This window comes from Nelusetta ayraudi, unplaced genomic scaffold (assembly GCF_046127955.1).
Source record: "Nelusetta ayraudi isolate G7.1 ecotype Tasmania unplaced genomic scaffold, CSIRO-AGI_Nayr_v1 ptg000009l, whole genome shotgun sequence".
NCBI classification, from domain to species: Eukaryota; Metazoa; Chordata; class Actinopteri; order Tetraodontiformes; family Monacanthidae; genus Nelusetta; species Nelusetta ayraudi.
Window position 1 is genome coordinate 1482166 of NW_027466059.1, and position 20080 is coordinate 1502245.

The 20080-nt window shown below is 45.3% G+C and overlaps 4 protein-coding genes across 7 annotated transcripts; 2 read left to right on the forward strand and 2 right to left on the reverse strand.

Moving 5' to 3' along the window:
- Positions 1-980: 980 nt before the first annotated feature.
- LOC142883930 (uncharacterized) lies at positions 981-6113 on the reverse strand. Its single transcript, XM_076019262.1, has 7 exons — positions 5863-6113; positions 5298-5521; positions 5068-5169; positions 4775-4876; positions 3700-3834; positions 3431-3539; positions 981-3006 (listed from the first exon to the last, which is right to left on the reverse strand). The coding sequence occupies exons 1-7, from the start codon at positions 5972-5974 to the stop codon at positions 1595-1597; spliced, it is 2196 nt and encodes a 731-aa protein (XP_075875377.1). The 5' UTR covers positions 5975-6113; the 3' UTR covers positions 981-1594.
- pdf (peptide deformylase, mitochondrial) lies at positions 5389-8245 on the forward strand. 2 transcript variants are annotated; one of them, XM_076019266.1, is made up of 3 exons: positions 5389-5513; positions 6902-7543; positions 7730-8245. In XM_076019266.1, the coding sequence occupies exons 2-3, from the start codon at positions 6949-6951 to the stop codon at positions 7885-7887; spliced, it is 753 nt and encodes a 250-aa protein (XP_075875381.1). In that variant the 5' UTR covers positions 5389-5513; positions 6902-6948; the 3' UTR covers positions 7888-8245. The 2 variants fall into 2 exon arrangements, with proteins under 2 accessions (XP_075875381.1, XP_075875380.1); XM_076019265.1 differs by lacking the exon at positions 5389-5513 and adding an exon at positions 6253-6389.
- spata2l (spermatogenesis associated 2-like) lies at positions 8232-12393 on the reverse strand. 2 transcript variants are annotated; one of them, XM_076019263.1, is made up of 4 exons: positions 12238-12393; positions 10781-11156; positions 10290-10583; positions 8232-9632 (listed from the first exon to the last, which is right to left on the reverse strand). In XM_076019263.1, exons 2-4 carry the CDS (start codon positions 11150-11152, stop codon positions 8622-8624), a joined length of 1677 nt encoding a protein of 558 aa, XP_075875378.1. In that variant the 5' UTR covers positions 11153-11156; positions 12238-12393; the 3' UTR covers positions 8232-8621. The 2 variants fall into 2 exon arrangements, with proteins under 2 accessions (XP_075875378.1, XP_075875379.1); XM_076019264.1 differs by lacking the exon at positions 12238-12393 and adding an exon at positions 11661-12212.
- A 418-nt stretch (positions 12394-12811) lies between these two features.
- On the forward strand, positions 12812-17756 carry LOC142883934 (uncharacterized). Of its 2 annotated transcripts, none has more exons than XM_076019267.1 (6): positions 12812-13255; positions 14525-14632; positions 14997-15136; positions 15467-15563; positions 15694-15818; positions 16696-17755. In XM_076019267.1, exons 1-6 carry the CDS (start codon positions 13171-13173, stop codon positions 16870-16872), a joined length of 732 nt encoding a protein of 243 aa, XP_075875382.1. In that variant the 5' UTR covers positions 12812-13170; the 3' UTR covers positions 16873-17755. The 2 variants fall into 2 exon arrangements, with proteins under 2 accessions (XP_075875382.1, XP_075875383.1); XM_076019268.1 differs by lacking the exon at positions 12812-13255 and adding an exon at positions 14233-14488 and having other exon boundaries at positions 16696-17756.
- The last annotated feature ends 2324 nt before the right edge of the window (positions 17757-20080 follow it).

Below are 20080 nucleotides of genomic sequence, written 5' to 3' on the forward strand. Positions count from 1 at the left end.
GGCTTAGCAGCTGTTTGAAATTGTGGCTCTGGATTTCCTGGACTTGTTACTTTATTTGAAGGATTACCACAATGACTGAATTACAAAACCAACCAGAGACAGATTTCTGCTCCGGTTCCCATAGTAGGCTGTAGTTTCTCATTCAAAGTGCCACTAAAGGAATGAGTCGGACCCAGCCACAGGTATCCTCATCCTACCTCAACCGTTATCCACTATTCCCATGAACAGGATTATGTCAACACATGTAGGCAAACAGAGGGCGGGGGGCTCCTGCTGACCCCAGCGCAGACCCCCGGTGATCAGCTGCTGTAATGTATGTTTCCATTTGTTTTAGCCAACGCTGTACACACATAACGCAATCGCTGCTTCTGCATCATGCCACGGGATCCTGCGCAATACCGCCGCTGACTTTCGCCCAGCCGATTGGCCCATTCGGAAGAGGAGAGGCGTACAGTTGGCCGAAGAAGTGCTGGACGTCACGCACCGAGGGGAGGCGGATCTCGGCGCGTCAACCTTGATAAGGCGGACTGACCCCCGCTGAGTCACGAACACATTCAGGCCGGTTTGTGAGACTTTTTAAGAACTGGCATCCGACTACTGGACGAAACTGACCGCCAACTTTGCTGAGACTGAGATGCTCAGACTGCTTTATGCTGAGTGCTGTATCTGGAGATTCTTTGGAAATGAAAGGCAACCATGACGTACAAGCCGCAGACAAAAATAATTTTCAAGATTTCCCCTTTTTTCATAGAATTACTGCAACAAACGCTTTAACATTTGACTCCATTCATTTTGACTTGTTGACAGCAGTTATATCGTGATGACGATCCATCTGTGTTTGTTCTCCGACACCTGTCGTTAAGCACTGGCTTGTAGACAACTGGACATATTTCTTGGTTACTCAAGGAGATTTCACCCTTAGCTCCTTTCACCGAGTCCAGTTGCCTGCGACTCAGCAATTCAAGACGACGATGACAATATTTTTGATACCATGTTTTTCTTTATTATATTACAATGCACAGACCTGTAACAGCTTTGTAAAATATTTTAAATATTAACAAATTGTTAAAAAAAAAAAGTCACATTATCGCTGGACTACTGGAGGAAACTGTTATTGCACATATTATGGCATTTTAGTCAAAGGGTTAGGTTGGGACATCTTCACTTGTTCTTGTGATCCTGAATTTTAAGATTGCGATCGCGGAGTCCAGTTGCCCCAACTTAACCCGTCTACTTTAAGATGACCTGCATGACTGAGAACCTTCACAAACATTACAGTCTTCTGAATTTTTGAATGTTTGAACAGACACTTGCCGAGCCTGTTCACCTGCTACATTTTGGCTTTTATCCCCTTTGTCCTTCCCTTTTCTGCTGCTTTTGTTCCAGTATCCTGCTTCACTTACAACAGCCAAATGCTGTTTGCTAATAAAACAAGTGAGAATGTTCTGCCTTAATCATGACATTCAACAGCAGTAACAATATTAGAACACCACATAAAGGTAGGTCAAAGATTTTTACGAGTCTGGTTTTGACAAGTGAAGATTTTGAACTCGTTAAACTTCCGCTGTGAAACATTCCGTCGCTCTAAATGCTCTCAGATGAGAGTCCTGGCAGCTTCATACTCCAGAAGCAGTTGTTTCTTTTTTATACTTGGTTTGTAGTCCGGGTCGTAAACTAGCGAGTCATCGCCTCCGCTGCTGGAGGAATAACTAGAGTAAAGAGTGTTTGGATCAAAAGAACAACATGGATCTTCTTCCTCTCCTCTGGCTGGCTGGGAAGACCTCTGCCGAGAGCTCAGCCTGGTTAGACTCACAATGGGCTGGAAGAGTTTGGACTGCAGCAGTGCGGCCTGACAAGGGAGGGACAACTTCAGCTGGGGTCTCCGGACTCGGCTGGTCTCAGATCTTTCGGTCACGTGAGTGGAGTCTGAGGAGAAGGAGTCGTCGGTGGTGCAGGCAGGGGACTGGAAAGCAGAGAGACTTTGAGGTTGGTGACAACTTCCCGTGGAGCTCTGAGGCCAATCGCCAGAGGGGGAGACTTGGCGAGCTGAGCATTGTGGGAAAAACACCAACGACTCAGAGGTGCAGGTGGATGCGAGAGGCCCGGAGCAACCGACGTTACCGCTTGATGACGCACGACTTGTCGCAAAGCCAGATGAGGGCGCCTCGAAACCGTCCCCTTCCAAAGCCTGCAGAGGTCTTTTTGCGTGACAAAGCTGCTCGAACATTCTGGAGGGTTCAGACCAAGACTTTTGAGTTGGTGGCTGACGGCTGATGATGGAGGCGGGAGATGTTTGACCCTGGTCTGTTTCCTTCGGGGTTCCACCGACTCTTGTTCTTCCCTGGAATGTGGCAGCGTTGCTGGAGTTATCGGTGGTCTGTCTGTTTGTGTGGACGTCATCGGGAGATGCTTGAGGAGGTGCAAAGAGATCACAGGTCCCTTTGGTGGAAGCAACATCTACCAAACTTCCATGTCGGGATGCAGAGGGCTGAAGAGGCCAATGTGTTTGGGAGGCATCGTCTGCCCATCCACAGCTCGGCTTCTCTTCGGTGGATGTGCGTTCAGCGCGAGGCACGCTGGGGGTCTGCGAAGGTGCGTGTTGGGGAACGAGGTTGGAGGGAGTGAGGTCGTCCGATGAAGAGCCGGACGAGGTGGAGGAGTAGGAGGAGGAGAGGAAGAGCAGAGGAGATGCTGGAGCAGGGCCCGGCTCCTCGGTCTCGTCAGTGCAGTGCTGCAGGATGGTCTCCACCCACTGCCCGTGTTTGGAGCAGAACTGGGGAGGCGGCGTCGCTTCCCCGAGACCTTCGTCGTTTCCCACGCCGGCGTCACGACGATACTTCGTGCGCTCAAATAACGGAGGGCCGCGCCTGCAAACGCCTTGTTGGCGGCGGTCCTGCCGCGTTTCATCCTCCGCAGTTTGGAGCAGAACTTTGGAACGGGGAGCATTTTCCGCACCGCTTGTTCCATGTTCTGGCGCCTGACTGTCCAGACTGCAACACACAACGTCTGAAGAGACAGGAACACATTTGGAAGAACATCACATCACATGACATCCCAGATAAATTCTTTATTACACATATATATTAAGTTCTGCTTCTCCAGCAGGACTTATTATCCACCTGAAGGTCTTTATCCATTCGTTACATTCTCTTCATTTGCTTCAAGGAAAAGAAATGTTTAAAAGTAAAGAAGTCTGCAAAAGCATCTTCTGCAAACACACAGAAGCAGTGTGAATGTCCTACTGAAGGGCCCCTTAGGATGCCTTGATGCTAATTTATACATTTACAGTAAACAGTGAACAACGTCAAGAAAGGGAAAACACCAGTGAAGTCAAGTTAAAGCCACTGGAAGTTAATAATTTAATGACAATATAATAACTTCTTCTTCCGCTCAGGGTGAATTTCACTGCATGTAAGATACTTGTTCTTACCACAGTGCAGCAGTGTCTTCAGAGCCGTGCCCACGTTTGCAGAGTCAGCGGTGACCACTTCCAACAGCAGCCTCTCCTCCTCAGTGGCAGGACCGCTTTTATCAGGTATCTAGTTTAAAAGCATCACACACCGGAAGGAAAAGTTCTTGGTCATCTCCGTTTGTTTAGTTGAGTGCCACATGTGGGGTCTCTGAATAGGAGCGGTCATAATTCAGCAAAGACTTCAGGAAATACAGACTAAGGCTGGTAAAGGTTCCTCCCACGCTTACATTCTTTTCAAACACACACACCTCGTCAACGTGAGTTTTTCCCGGCAGCATGGTCTCCAGCTCATTCAGGTAGTGCAGCAGTCTGTCCTCCACTTTCTGGGCATAATGTTCACCGTACTGCCCCTCCATTTCATTCTGTAAAAAAAAGGGGGAAAAAAGCACTTCAAAGGAAAACATTTACATTGTAAAAAGCCAAAAAGTACAAGTGCAGGACAAACGGCAAACATAACCTGGTTTGCCAAAAATCTTGTGTAATCTTGTGTAATTATGTAAGTACAGAATAAATAAACTTGTTTTGAACAAATGGTGTACTTCATGCTTGTTTGTTTAATGCTTTGCTGAATGGACTTTAATACTTGCAATCCAGAATTTACAGGAATTTTTGTTTTTTTGTTTTTTTTCAAAATTTGCTCAGTCATTACCACCCCAAATAAGAAATGACTGTAATTTCTTTCTTTACAAAAAGAAATGCACGGAGTTTATAAGGTCTGCTTACAAGGTACAACAAGTTGGTTGTTCATTACCTCATTACATAATAGCTTGAATATTCTGTGTCAACGACTATTTTCCTGTTATCAGAAAATAAATTACAGTGAGTCAGCAGTGCCCTCTGGTGGGGAAATTGGGCATAAAGGAGAACAAAGTAACCCCTGCTTCAAGCCTCGCTGAAAACCAACATGTGCAGAATAATCTCACTGACATCTAACCACGATTAATTTATGATTTGCATAAATTTACTATTTGGTTTTTGAAGTGTTTTTATAGTTCTGAAAAACCACAATTAAAAAGGTAAAAAGTAAGAAAAAACAAATCAACAATTTAGAGCTTCTGTATTCCCAGGAAGAATTGGATGAACAATTAAATTTCGGAGAAACGCTTCTGAACCGATCAGTATAGATGTTTAAAACACATTTAGGTCCATCAACGTATAAGAAAAACACAAAGGAAGACATTTGGGAACTCTACACATTCCATGATGTATTTTAGAGAACTACAACTACTTTTAACTCTGGGGAACACAGAAGGCAAATCAGTCAGCTTTATTAATACAATTCTGCATATGAGCTGAACTCACCAAGATGTAACCATTAAGTTTGGCCCTGTCCATTGTGAGCGCCTGGGCTTCAGACCGGAAGTCCACATGGTTCTTAATCATCAGGAACATGTCACGTTGGCTCTGTGAAAAAGTGAACATTATTAAGAAGAAAAAAAAATGTACGCACAGCATTAAAAGAAATAAGTGGTAATTAAAAAAAAAAAAAAAAAGTAGGCCACAACTTCTTAACTTAAACTTTTAAGACAGAATACGAGCATTTTAAACGTTGTAAAAACAGGCGGGATGTTTATAATGATACACTGAACACTCACACACTGGCCTTGGTACTGAGGGAGTTTGTTTGGAAAGAACTGGTTGATTTTAAGCATCGTTTCCACCATTCCTCTGCGCTCTCTCAGCATCCACATGATGAACTGAAGGACGGAAGAGAAGGAGGAGCAAGCAGAAGGTGGAATATGCATTAACTCCATCAGATCAATCAGCTACAGCTCTGAGCCGTAACCAGCCGCTGAAGCGCGGGTGCTACAACTCACAACCCTACCATTGTCTTCAAGCCAAACACGACCTTCATGTGCTTGATTGGGGCAACCAGTGTGGGCAGGAGTCTGTACACGTTTTCCATAAGGTCCATCACTCTCTCAAAGTTCTTTACGTCCCTGTTCTTGACGATGGAATACACCTGGGCAGAAGCAACACGAATCCGCCACGAATCCTCAAGGCTCAGAGGCGGCAGATCCATTTCTGGCAACACTAAAAGGTCTAAAACTGTGAGAAAACACAATTTGTAAGGAGTGAGTGCTGGAAAATCATTTTTCATCTATCAGAATTAAATCAAATATCTGAAACACATAATGATAACAGAAACGAACAGGCCACTGGAACGGAGTTCTCGTTTAAGACCCTTTAATTAAATTGCGTAACGTCAATGAGATGCAAAAACAATGTCCACCTGTTTACTACAGTCTGCTCTTTCAAAGTAAGACACAGCTAAAATGTGTACATAGATGTGAAACGAGCATAAAAACTTAATATTTAAGTGAACGCAGCAGTGACGGTTTAGAAATAATATTGAATGAAAGTTAAATCAACTAGGAATAATAAACAACCTTGGTGTAAATTCGTCGGTTTGTGCGCCCAGACGTGCTCCAGGATCCACAGGCGCAGTTTCGGGAAACTGCAGAAACATTTTCGGACAGGACGCTGCTCCCCTCCTTCCATTAATTAGCTCGGTGATGCGGTGTTGTTGTTGTTCCGGCGTACAGAAGTGTGTCGAGAGGAAACTCCGCGGCCATCCGCCCGGTGCTGTTTTTTAAACCGCTGCATGCTGCTTGTGTATTGGGCCCGCCGACCAGCTGGACATGTCACGGCAAGTTTCAGCCAGGAGCTTCTGGGCGGTGTTTACGTCGTGTTTCGTTTTTGAATCACTTCCCTGCCAAAGACGGCGGCGCTACCAAAATAAAGTTTTTGCCAGAAAGCGAACCTTAAAACCACCTTGGGGAAAGACGTGTTTACTTTTATTGTGAAGGCAGTTGTGACGTGACCAGGAAATAGTTCCGTGAACTGCTCTCTGAGCTTCCCTTTCCCCTGTCTTTACCCCTGGTGGAAATGAATAAACGGAGTAACACGCATTAGTGTAAGATAACTCAAATTATTTAGGATCCTTATGTCTACATGTTATGCTTACTTTACAATGTTATTTTCATGTTTAAAAAAAAGAATTGCGATGGAATGCTAGTGACCTAGCTTGGTAGCTCGAGTCGAGAAAGTCGTGAATGTTGCACGGACTGCGTGTTTTATACACCGGGCTACACCGGTGACGGGCGGCGGTGCTTCACAACTCTAGACGGGACAACAGCTATATTTAGAAAGACATTGTTTGTCACAGTACTTAACATGCCAAAGAAGAATTGTAGATCTAAGCTAGTGCTGGAAAGTTTTGTTTTTTTTATAAAAACAGTTAGTGCTGGAAAAATACCATGTCTTTAAAATCCTATCATTTTATTGACTGGTTGTCCTGGACATTTGATGTAGATTGGCGAGATGGACTAAAAGTCCTTATTCATACCAAATCAGGTTTTTACAAAGATTTAAAAATGTGATTGTTGTGTTTTCATAGCCGACAAACTTTTGTCTTTTCTCCTGCAGCATTGCCTCTCAGTTGGGTCATCGTCATTCCAGCTGAAACTTCCAACATGAGTGCAAAATCATCTTTGCTTCAGATCTCTAGATTGGGCTTCAGACTGCGTGCATCCAATGTAACAGGCTGCACTGCTGGCTTATGTCGCTCCAATTTCTCCCCTCAAGCGCCTGCTCCCTGCAGTCACTCTTACTGCAGCAAAGTGAAGGTTCGCTCCTACCTCCAGTACATGAAGCACAAGATCCGGCCTCCACCCAGTCCACCCTACAGCCACGTATGCCAGGTGGGAGACCCTGTGCTGCGTTCACATGCAGCCACCGTTGATCCCTCCGCCATAAAAGGGGACGAGATCCAACAGGTCATCAAGACTATGGTGAAAGTCATGCGTAAGCTTGACTGCGTGGGACTGAGTGCGCCTCAGGTGGGCGTGCCGCTCCGCATCCTGGCCCTGGAGTACCCGGAGAAGATGCTGCACGAGAGTACGCCAGCATCCAGGAAGTTCCGAGGTCTCTCCGCCCAGCCTCTGAGGATCTTCATAAACCCCAAGCTGAGGGTCCTGGATGGGCAGACTGTGATCTTTCAGGAGGCATGCGAGAGCATCACTGGCTTCTCTGCTGCAGTTCCACGCTACCGGTGTGTGGAAGTGTCTGGTACGTATGTGTTCGGGTGGAAAAGCCGTGGTTTTGCAGACTGTACATTCATTTGTAAGTCTAGTGTACAGGCAACAGAGAGCCAGGTTTATAAATACAAACTTTATTGTTCCTTTTAGACAAGTTCCCTCAGATTAAGAGCGTCGTCTATGGTTTATATTTCTCGTCGGCTTGTTCTCCCTTCAGGGCTGAATGAGAAGGGCGAGGGAGTGACGTGGCAGGCGAGCGGCTGGCCAGCCCGGATCCTCCAGCACGAGATGGACCACCTGGACGGGGTCCTCTACATCGACCGCATGGACAGCAAGACGTTCATCAACGTCAACTGGCAGGCTTTCAACGAATAGAGGGGACGAGCAACAAGTGCCTGAATAACCGTGACTCAAAACTGTAATTATTTCGTAACATTCTACGTTGTGCCGTGCACAGTCAAGCTATCCGGACTGGGATGCATAATGGCTGCCAGCGCAGTTGTCGAACACTTCCTTACCGTGATAGTTTCTATTCCTCTTTTGCGCGAAGTCTCTGTTTCCTGAGAAAGCGTCTTTACAAGATCAAGTGAAACTCCAGGACTTTAAAAGCGCCTTGTAAAGTGTTTTAAAAATAATTTATTACCGTCCAAAATTACATTGTGCACCAGAGGCAGCACGGCCATCAAAGATACTCAAAATAAAACAATGCTAACAATAAACCAGTTGTGACAGACTTGATTGTTTATTGACTCTTCAGTTCAGAGTGTGAGCAGGCAGCGAGTACAGATTTAAAAAAAAAAACAAAACAAAAAAAAAACTCCCCTTTGCTGTCCAAATACAATGAGGTGACAAAATAACACAAACACCATTACGTATTCAAGTCTCACTTTACACAACATTTCAAAAATGGTCATAATAAACATTAAATATGGCCACTTTGACACAAGGTGCTGCAAGACCACATTTTTAAAAAAGAGATATTAAGCACTGTTTCTAGGCAACATCTGAGTTTGTCACTGAACTTGATTTTCAATACGCAGGTTTTTAAGGCACTGTGACACTGTGCTAGCTGTGCCTCGTTAGTGCAACACGTTTTCACAATGCAAAAATCACACCGAGGATGACTGGTCAAACGTTTGGCCACAGGTACATTCAAGAGGGCTCCTGTACCAACAGTCCTTACAAAACTCTGCGCCGCAGTATCTGCAGAGAACCAGGGGGCCCCTGGCGCACTTCCTGCCGCACGAGCACACGCCCAGCGGCTTGGTGTCATGATGCGCCTGGCAGCGATCCTTCTCCATGCAGGAACCCGAGTGGAAGACCCGGCAGCTTTCGCACAGCACCTGAGGGTTGAGCTGCGCGAGGTTGCAGCACTCGTGGTAGCTGATGGGACGCGGGTGCTGGGTCATCGCTCGGGGGTCGTCGTGGAGAACCGAGGAAGACATGGCCGCGCTGCTGCCGCTGAGACTCTGCGATGCGCCGACTCTCAGGGTCGGCGACCCCGCCCTCAACTCCGGCTCCTCGCCCAGGAGGTTGGTGTACTCTAGCTGGTGGCCTAGCCTGTTGCAGCGCCCATCTAAGGCACAAGTAATGCTGTGCGAGACGTTGCAATGCATGCAGTGCTGCACACAACCGCCAGGCGTGTCGAGGCAGCTGCAGGGGCGGCTGGCTCCAGTCGCACGTTGCGGGAGCCCCGTCGGCTCCGCCTGCAGGCTGTGCGACTCCGGGTCGGCCGCGTCGAACGGCGACTCCTCGCAAGGGTGCTTGGCTACCTTCACGCCGCCCGAGCCTCTGGCGGGGTCCGACTGCAGGGCCGAGCTCTTGGTGATGTGGTAGTTGAGCGTGGAGGTGTGCACGGGCTCCTTGGCGGGCAGAGCGGCGGACAGGGAGGACATGAAGGTCAAGCCGTTGCTGTGGCTTTTGGCAGTGGACGTGGACGACAGCGGCGGCAGCGCAGTGTTCGGGCCGACCCAGGCCAACGAGCGGGGGCCGTCGTCGCCGAGGGCGGCCTCCCTCGGCCCCCCGTTCACCTGCTCGTCTGTGTACAGGTCCACTTCCTGCTCGCTACCGAACGGAGGCTGGTTAACTTCCAACTTTTTCTTGGTGTTGTCCAAGGCAACCTGTCAGCATCAGAAGACCAGACCCCCTCGTTAGCACGAATGCGTTTACAGCATCTGCTGCTGCTGCTTTTGTTAATCACGTAGCATCAGGGGGGTGTCTGGATTTGGTGCATCTGGAGTGATGACTGCAGTTAGTGTGAGGCTACAGGAATAAGTTGGACCATTTGAGAGAGGAAAACAAGCTATCAAGGTACAGTCAATGAGATTACTGCCCGACCAACACTACTCTAAAAGGTGATATCCAGTATCCTAAATAATACAACCCCAAAGTCTAGATTCAGATCTAAAAAATAACAAATTATAATCACCAGGTTGGTCAGGATCTGTTTTGGTGCCGTTGGTTCATCGGGTTTGTATCTGTACAGGCTGCAGGTTCTGGTATAATCTTCTAGATACTTTTTAGATTTTACCAAAAGTAAAACTGGATCTACATCAACACACGCAGTGGACTGATAATGTTTTGAACGCTATTGAAGCACAGCTGGTGTATCTTTCGTGTTTGTTTCTGATGCCCAAAGGGGCTTTTAAATGGAGAAATTGTCTTTCAAAGTTTCTTGTGACTTTTTGCTTTTTTTTAAGAAAAGAAAATACAAAAAAACAATATAAAAAAATCGGACAATCAGCACGTTACAATGAAGTAACCAAGTGCAAACATACTTGCAGGCTGTTTCCTCTCTGCCTCTCCGTCACCATGTTCAGCTCCCACTGACCGTTACCGGCGTATTTCTCCAGAGCACTGTGCAGAAGGTGACACTCGCACCGGGCCAGGAAGAAAGCGCAGGAGAGGCGCAGGAAGTCGTCCAGAGAGGTGGCGCCGACTCTGGTGGGCTGGAGTCGGAGCTGCTCGTGGCGAGGGGAGCTGAGCTGGTAGCCCATTAAGCCAAACAGCTTCTCGATCTGTGGCATCGACAGCACCGGTTTGATGTAGTGGGTGAACGTACCGGAGTACATCTGGGCCAAAAAAGAGGAGAAAATGAAGGCAAGAGGGAAAAGAAGTCAGGATTTTATTATTTAAAAAAATGCCTTGAGTCGTCAAAGAAACAGAATTGTATGTTTTACATATATATAACTTTAACTACTAAACTTAACTTGGGGTATTCATTGGGGTCTGGGTGTAATTCCTATAAAAAGCTGCTTCTTCAACAAACCTTGACAGTCTTGTACTCCTCCCGCCATGGACCAAGGTAGAGGTTCAAAGCTGCTTGCTCCATAACTTCAAAGGCCTTGGCCAGGCCTTGAAGCCCCCTGTTGGACTTCCCCCTCCTGACGTTGGCGACTGGCGCTGACGCCGAGGCCGCTACCGCTTTGAGCGACTCCTCCATCACCTTCAGAGGTTCCAGACCCAGCTGGTGCATCTCCCGAGCATCTCCGTCCATCAGCATTCCCTCAACCTGCGTCCGCAGCTCCTCATCCTGGCACACCAGGCTGGAGCCTTTCCCCACAATCTGATGCTCCAAGCTGTGTTCATAGGCACTCACCAGGTCCCTGGATCTCTGTCTGGAGATGCTCATCTCTTTCATTCAGCTGGAAAAAAGAACAGGGAAAGTCTTGAAATAAGGATGGAAACGTATGGGGAGTAAGGTCAAGATCATTCAGTCCTTCATAGTTCAAATGTCTTCCTCAGTATAGGCTACACAGTATATGTTACACAGATGACATTAATAAAATCATATTCAAACCAAATCAAGACAAATGTTAATTATTACAATAGTTTAAAAAAAAAATTAAAAAAAAAGAACAATAAGCTGACTTTAGTCGACGTTTACAACTTTAGACAGGTAAGATACAACATATAACAAAACATACCACAAAGAAAAATGTATTTAAAATGAACTTCTGAGTACAAAGGTTAAGCTGTGAACGAAAGTGAAAGTCGTGGAATGTCAAACTTTGACGAATTTTAACAAAGACTTCCAGCTTCACAAGCTAGCTAACTTTCACGGGAAACGAAATTTCTGCCTTCGGTGACGTTTTGACGTCAGCACTAGCTTCCCTTGTTTAGTCCGGATGTGAGTTCCGCCCGGTTACCTGATGTCGATTCGGTTTTGTCCCGTTCAGACGGCGAGAAACTTCACACAAAATGTGTTCAACAACAAAAGCACAGGGATGTGTTGTTAGCACGGGCTAACAGTCCGGACTTGACAACCGCTAACTTTTACAATGACTCCCGAAACGCCTTCAGAAATGTGGGCGCTGCTCTGTGTGGGGGCGCAGCCTATCAACCGGCAGTGAGTCAACTTTCAGTGCTAGGACCATCAGGGCCAGGCTGCCCTTAGCTGTAAACGGCAGCGCTTCCACCCGCGGAGGTAGAGATGCCGGAAGTGGCAGAAAATGTAGGCAAAGTTACAGACACGGCCGAAGGGCAGCGTGCATTTACGCCGAGTCTGGTATAAAGACCACTGTAGGGAAAGTTGCTAAATGATGTCGACGAGCAAGACTGCGCTAAACCAGTTAACAATGTGAATGATATGCGGGTAGCTGGATGACATGCCTGCCTGCCTGACTGGTATCGAAGCTAAGCTAGCTAGCCGCGGGAGGCTGCGTCCCAAAGTTGGGCTCAAGAACTGGCTTTGGTTGAAACGCCGACGATGACACGCACACTCACCTGTGGCTGTTTTTGTGCAGATGTCTGTCAATCAATTGTGTAAAGCATTTCTGGCCACGCAGTAGCCGGCGAGCAGCTGACTGCTACTTGATTGAACAGGGTAAAGTAAACATTGTCACGTGTGTTGGATTTTCCCAACTGCAGCGGTTGCGCTTGTTTTAGGCATCGAGGCGGACCGGTGAAAGCGGTGATAAGACGCGATAATTAAAAAAGAAAAAGTTACGAGGTGCTACAAAATATATAAAAAATGCTTACGATGAAACGATAATAATAATGTTTGGTTTTGTTTGTTTGTTTGTTTTTTTAAATCGTTAAGAAATTAGCATTAGTAATTGTACCTACATCTCCTCTGCTAGATGGTAGCATTTCACCTGAGCTAAACTTCTGGGTAATAAAACGCGATTAAAAAAAAAAAAGTTACAAGGTTCTGAAAAAAAGTTACATGGTGCTAAAAAATGCTAACTATACAAGAGGCCAACGTTACAAAATGCTAACGATAAAACAAAATAAATAAATCGTTAAGAAATTAGCATTACTAATTGTATCTAAATGGAGTGAGATCATAGCCTTTATCGTCTCCTCCGCTGGATGGCAGCATTTCACCTGAGCTAAACTTCTATAAAGCCGACTGCACTTCCTTAAGGTGTGTGCACGCACACGCAATCACAATCTCAAAACACTGTCCGTCGTGAAGTCCACCGTGTACAACGTACAGCGTGAATGAAGGCAGTGCGGAAGGTCGTTTTGCTGACCTGCGGGCGTGGCTTGGAGTGACAGCGCGAGAAGGGCGGAACCGTGGCCCCTGGCCTCCCTTTTAAAGCACCCTGGATGGGCACTGATGCTGTGCACTACGAGTCATCAGCGGCTTCACCTCGAGCGCTCTGAGTGATATTTTCCATCCTCCACCGCCGGTTGTGAGAAGCTGCAGCCAGCATGTCCAACTCAGAGAGGGTTGTGTTGGTTCTCGGAGGAGCAGGCACGGTGGGCTCCGGGATTGTTAAAGGTCTGCTGGACAAAGGTAAGTGGACCTGGGGCCGCATCTCATGTGAGACCACTCTGAGGATTTTTACCCCCTTATTGTTTTCTGATATGAACAGGATAGTGTTCATATATATATATATATGTATATATATGTATATATATATATATATATATATATATATATATATATATATATATATATATATATATATATATATATATATATGTATATATATATATATGCTGTGAGGTAATTACTGTTCAGAAAAAAAAGATTGTTCGCATTTTAGCAGCTTATTTTTTTAGTAAATGCCTCAGTCAGTCATGAATACTGTGTGGACGCACAACTTGTTTTTCATGGACCTGTCAAGGCGATGAATTCAAGAATCAGCTGCTCCGTAACCAGTGACGCACGGTTGCTGCGGGCGTGTCGGGAATTGGCTGAATGCACTGTACGGGTGACGGTTCATAGTGAGAGCACCTCTTTTGTAAGCATGAGGTCATCCATCAGTGTCAAAAGAAATATGAGCATGAGTTCAAGTTCTTGAAGTTGCTCAATGCAAAAAAAAAAAAAAAAAAGACAAAGAAAGACAAACGCAAATGCACTCATGTCACTACTATATAATAATATTGAGAATAGCATTAAGAATCGCAATAAGTTCAGTCGTAAATACACGGATAATAACATGATTAAGACACAGCACTATTGTGTTGTGATTTTATACTCATTCATTCATTCATCTTCTGTACCCGCTTATTCCTATTCAGGGTCACGGGGGTCTGCTGGAGCCTATCCCAGCTGTCTTAGGGCGAAGGCAGGGTGACACCCTGGACAAGTCGCCAGTTCATCGCAGGGCGTGATTTTATACTCACGTTCCATTTTGGATTTTCTTGTTTTTGAAAGGTCACCCATACATGTTAGAACTGAATCAGACTCGGCTCGGGCACTTTTACCCACCGATCATGCAGTCAATTCACTGGCTTTGGATTTGCGTGGCATGCGTAGCTTCTTTGTTGGACCTGAGCAGAAAGTGACCATCTGCTGCGGCGTCACACTTACGCTGCGGGTGACCCCGATACACACGTTTGGGGAACGATTGAGCTCCTGCGATTACGCTCACTTTAATGTGAACAGGATTAAGTTCAAAAGTCTTTGCATTAAAAGGTGCTGCTTTTGTCTGTCTGTCTGCCCCACAGATTAATGCCGTGTCTCATCTTTTGTTTGTGTGTATGTGTGTGTCTGTGTGTGTGTGTGTGTGTGTGTGTGTGTGTGTGTGTGTGTGTGTGTGTGTGTGTGTGTGTTTAGGTTTTAAAGTGGCAGTCATTTCCAGGGAAAGCAGCCGGTTGGAGAAACTCCGATCATTCGTGTCTCCAGCCACAAAGGACAACCTCACCACCCTTGTGGGGAATGTAGGTAGGTTCCCCGTCAGTAGGATCCATCTCCATCTGCAGAAGCTACGCCTTTGCTCAACAGGAGGGAGGGAAAAAGTACAAGCAGATATATCACTGGACTAACGCTTGCACGGGATCTCCAATTTGCTTTTGTGGATCGCCTAAATCAAAAGTGACACAGTTGGTTTAAAATTCCTCATCTGGCATTGTTATAGGACCTCCAAGACGTGATCGACGTTCTTCAGTTTTGCCCCAACTTGTCATAAACGGTCCATAAAAAAATGTCATTGAGAGAACATAACTGGGCGATCCGCTGCCTGTGGCCTCGCCATAATCACACGCTTTGGTCTAAAATTGTGGTTTTTGAACTCATCCCTGTGTTCCAGGCTCGGAGGAGGGAGCAGAGCAGGCGAAGGAGGCCGTGCTGAAGGAGGTGGGCAAGGTGACGGACATCGTCTCCTCTCTGGGATTCAGCTGGTGGCAGGGGGGACCCCCGCACACCCAGTCCCTGAAAGAGCTGCACTGGGTGAGCACCATCAGCAGCACTGAGCCGTGCTTATTGTGTCATTGTCAATGCTGACCAACTGCAGTGGTGGGTGCCCGTGCACATCTTCCATTGTTCTCCAATATTGCGCTCATGCAAAAATCATTGAAACGTTTCCCCATGAACATTGATGACTTCATCTTCTTCTTTACTTCTTATAGTCAAAGTAATCTCCAGTCTTTTATATTGTATTGTTGCTGTAATTATGCAAAATTCCCCAATGTGGGATTAATAAAGGCTTCCTCTTATTCTTCTTCTTCTTCTTCTTCTACTTCTCCTCCTTCTCCACCTCCTTCTTCTTCAATACACCAGGTGATTGAGACTCTGCTCTTCTGCTCGTTTGTGTCCTGGAAAGCCTTCTTTCCCCTGGTGAGGGACGACCCCAGCTGCACCTACACCTTCATCACAGGTGATTCTTTCTCGTGCCGGTTCTAGTAGCTGCAACACAATCATTTATATATATAAATATTGTCCCGCCAGATCCATCATTTGGGATACTTACTTACATGGTCTGAAGGTTGACACGCTCTGTTGTGCAGGTGGAGCAGGTGAGAAGTTGCTGATGCCTGGTACGGGCTTCCTGACGATCGGAGCTGCCAGCGCTCTGGCCTTCTGCCAGGTGCTACGAGAGGAGTACCCCGAGATGCCCTGCAAACTCAACCAGGTGAGATGCTGGGGCTGATACGTGTGACCTCACAGTTCAGTTTACATCCTTTGGACCTGAACTGCCATTTTGGACAACAAGAGAAATCCTAGAACAGGGGTCCCCAACCTTGTTGAACCTGAGAGTTACTTCATGGGTACTGAGTCGTGTAAAGGGCAAGCAGTTTGCTAAACTCTTCTGAAATACACTTTCTCAGTTAACCTTTAGTTATACATTATTATTAATGATACTCATCTTTGTGAAGACACTGATCACGTTAATGACGGACCCATTTTTACATTAGAGAACAGTAAAAAAAAAATAAAAATGTATCCTCTGACTTTAACTTTTTTTTTGTTTAAAGTTGTTTAAAAGTAACTTAAAAAGTAACTTTCTAGGTATATTTGGACCATCACAGGTGAATTGCTCTTTCCTGCCACAACACTGTTATAATGTAACTACCCGTGTAAAAAATGTTCAATTAATTGCGACTAATTTAATTTAATTTAATTTAATTTAATTTAATTTAATTTAATTTAATTTAATTCTTAATCGACAATTAATCGATAATCAATTCATTGTCAACATCCCTAGTGTTGGTGGCCCCTGTCCTAGAAGAAGTTATTTTACTGCTAGGTTTTATAATTTATCTGATGCTATGGCAATTTGTTTTGGATCGTATTAAGCTAAACATCATCATTTGGCTTATCAATAATACTAATAGTAGTTAAACTTTGCATTATCATTATAACATTAAAATGCTAAGGATTCTAATTGATCTATCAACCTCACACAGTTGAAACCAAACCAAAAAAAACATCTTACATAATACACTTTTACTCCTCTCTTTACTTCCTGTATAAACCCCTCCCCTTCCACTCTGATCGGCCCCTGGCAGGTGAATATCAACGCAGGCGTGTACACGGCGGAGCACGTGGTTCCCGACTACCTGGACCAACTGGCCCTGGGCGAGGCCGTCGCCACCCTGGTGGAGAGACGGAGGGCCTCCCACAACATCTACACGGTCAGACAGCCGGCAGACCTAAAGACTGTCCTCCTGGAGGGAAACCTGTAGCTCTCCTGCAGCTGCCGCATCGCTGTCAAGCTCACACAACATTCCAGAAACACATTCTCACTCTCTCTTTCTCTCCCTGCTCCTGCACCTTTAACCCATCCGCCCTTACACAAGAGTATCGTCTGCTTTCTCTCACACTGTGAACGTCTGCTTTCCCCGCATGTGTTGCTGTCTAACATTCCTGTCGAAAAAGCCAAACAAAACAAAACAGAACGGTGTGACGGTTATGATTTTTACTCTCTGACCGCTGCCTACCTATCAGTCGTGATTTAGCATTATTTGCTGGACAGAATACCGTACATTACACTACAACCCGTCCACCCCAGCTGCCAGATACGTTTTGTTGTATCATGTCAAAGTCGTCAAATTCCCCCTTTCAGATCTACCAACTGAAAGCACACTGCAGTTGCCCAGTTTGGTTCATTTAATTAGAGTCGGGACGTTGTCGCTGGATTCCTGGTGCCGGCTGATGTAATGTGGTAACATTGGAAACTTATGAGTTCTAGAGTCCCTAGGAGCTTCACAAAGCTAATAAAAATGTAAATAGAGTCCAATTTGAGTAATCTGTGCCTTGTTACATGTGGTGTTTCAATGCAATAAAGTATGTTTTGTTTTCCCTCCTATGAAACCTTTTAGTCAAGAGTAAAAGTTGTTCACTTGTGATTTGGCTGCACATGAAACATGGCTTGTAACGAAAAGCAGCTTTCAAAGGAAAAAGCTCTAGTTTGGCCACCGCAGCCGCAGCTTGCTGCGCCCTCATGCTGATGCTCTCCAGAGTTCAAGCACTTCTTTGTAGTCTGTTGTCTTGTCCTCTTTCATAGCCTGTTGTAACTTTTGTACATGTCTAATATTAAAAAAATAAATAAAAAAACTTTTCAAAGAATTGTTGCGTCGCTGCTGTTTGATTGGACCTGAGCACCATTTGAAGTAGCGCAACCGTTAGGGCAACATCACACTGATGTTGTGTAACGATAATGCTGCATGGTGTTTGCAATATCGTATACAACATGTTGCAAGACTCTGAAATGATCAGGTCTAAATTAGGGATGTAAACAATTTATCGATTATCGATTAATTGTCGATGAAGGATTGAATCGATTAAATTTAATTAGTCGCGATTAATTGAACATTTTTTACACGGTTAGTTAATATCATTATAACAGTGTAGTGGCAAGAAAGAGCAATTCACCTGTAGATACTGTGATGGACGCAATATACCGACAACTTAAAAAAAAAAGTTGAAATGTGACCCATTAGAAGTCAACTTGCAGTCAGAGTTTTAGGGTGTTTTTACTGTTTTCTAATGGTTCTAATGGTTCTAATGGTTCTAATCGTTAATCGATCGATAAGGTCAATCAGCTAGCGATTAATTAATGAATGCATAATTTGCATCCCTAGTCTAAATCATGGTTCTCGCCCATTATGGCCTCTGTTGAGAGGTACATTGCCTGAAATGTCACTGCAGTATTTGTGGGGGAAATCGTTTTGCATCCACAGCGATTTGATTTGGTGTCTCTATGGGAACGGCAACAATGGCAACAACGACAAAAATGCTACCACAAGTAGGTGCATATTTTTTGGTGGGTTGACACATTTAACGGCCACCCGCCCCCAATCTATCCTATTCAGAAGCACCGACTTTGACCCATTATAGGGCCCTACTATATGCAACCAGTTATTTGGGGCAGCATGTCCCTTAGATAAACAGAGCCGGAGTTTGAGGCCCCGGCCGGCTGCGTTATAAAAGACTATTGTTATGCTGTGCAACAGAAATTAAAAGAGCTCATGAGCACATTAATGTAACTCTGCCACTTCACCTTCATTGTCATCAATCCGCGCAGAAACCCTGGAAAACACAAACACAGCACAAGTGTTTTCCCGAGACCCGATCAGTCACAATATTTACTCTGAATTTGTTTGGCAGCTCGGTCAAGCTACATCAATTACCGAGCTGTTCGGAGGCCCCTCTTCTTCTCTTCCCCTTTTCATCAGCACCTCGTTCCTAGCAAAATAATGGAGACGCTCAAACACACACACACCACCCACCGGCTTCCCTCTGACGACGGCTCATCTCATTCTAATAGGAAAAGAAAACTGGCTTTTGTGAAAAGGGGGCCGCCGGTACGAGACTCAACAGGCTGAGCGTCCATCGGAATGGAAATGCGGCTCAACAGGTTAAATGAGGTGAGAGGAAACGTTGATTTGATGTTGACAAAGAGAGAGCAGAGGATTTTCTTTTTTTCAGCCGCACGTTTGATGTTCTTGACTCAGCAACATTGTAGCCTGTTCACTGCTGTGGTTGTAACGTCGCTGTCACAACTACACCACCTTTAAAAAAGACCCTTAAACACTGGTTAGTAACAAATCAGACCTGCTCTCATGAGGAATCTTATTATCTTTTCCAAGCCAATTGGAACTAATTCTGTTTGTAAGATCTTTGCATGTTTTATCTATTCGTCATAGTGTATTGTGTATATATAATGTATTTTTTTCTATGTTTTTAAACACAGACAATTGATAAAATTAGCATTTATGCTACTGCTGACATGTCAATTAATGTGCACTGTACTAATCAAATAAATAAAATAAAAATATTGCGTTGTTAGCTACAGTTGACTTCAGTTCACTGTCATCACTATGCAAGGCAGCTTGTTTGAGATTTCCAGTGCCCAACATATTGGAAGCACCACCTGAGTTTCTCTGGGGCTTTTTGATGACAGCCTTTCTGTATGGAGGTTTTATGTTTTCTCCGGGTTCTCCGGCTTCCACACACAGTCCAAAAAGATGCATGTAAGGTGGATTGGAAACTCTAAATTGACCGTAGGTGTGTGCGTGTGTGAGAGAAAGAGAGGGAAAGCGAGAGCGCAAATGGTTGTTTGTCTTTCTACGTGGCCCTGTGATGAACTGGCAACTTGTCCAGGGTGTCACCCTGGCTTCACCCTATGACAGCTGGGACAGACTCCAGCAGATTTGGATATACATGGGGACAGAACAATGCCCTGAGGATCACCGGCGTTGCATCTCATCACTGCTGAGATTCACATATTGAGGTGTAGATGCAGGAAAGCAAAACCCTTGCAACCAAAGTACTTTGGGTTAAAATGCCTGTTTAAACGGTGTTGGAAGTGCTCCTGAAAACGTCTGAAAGCGGTTCATGGTGTTCCTGCTGCATGGGCACCTGATTGCCAATTGTGTGTGTGTTTGTGTG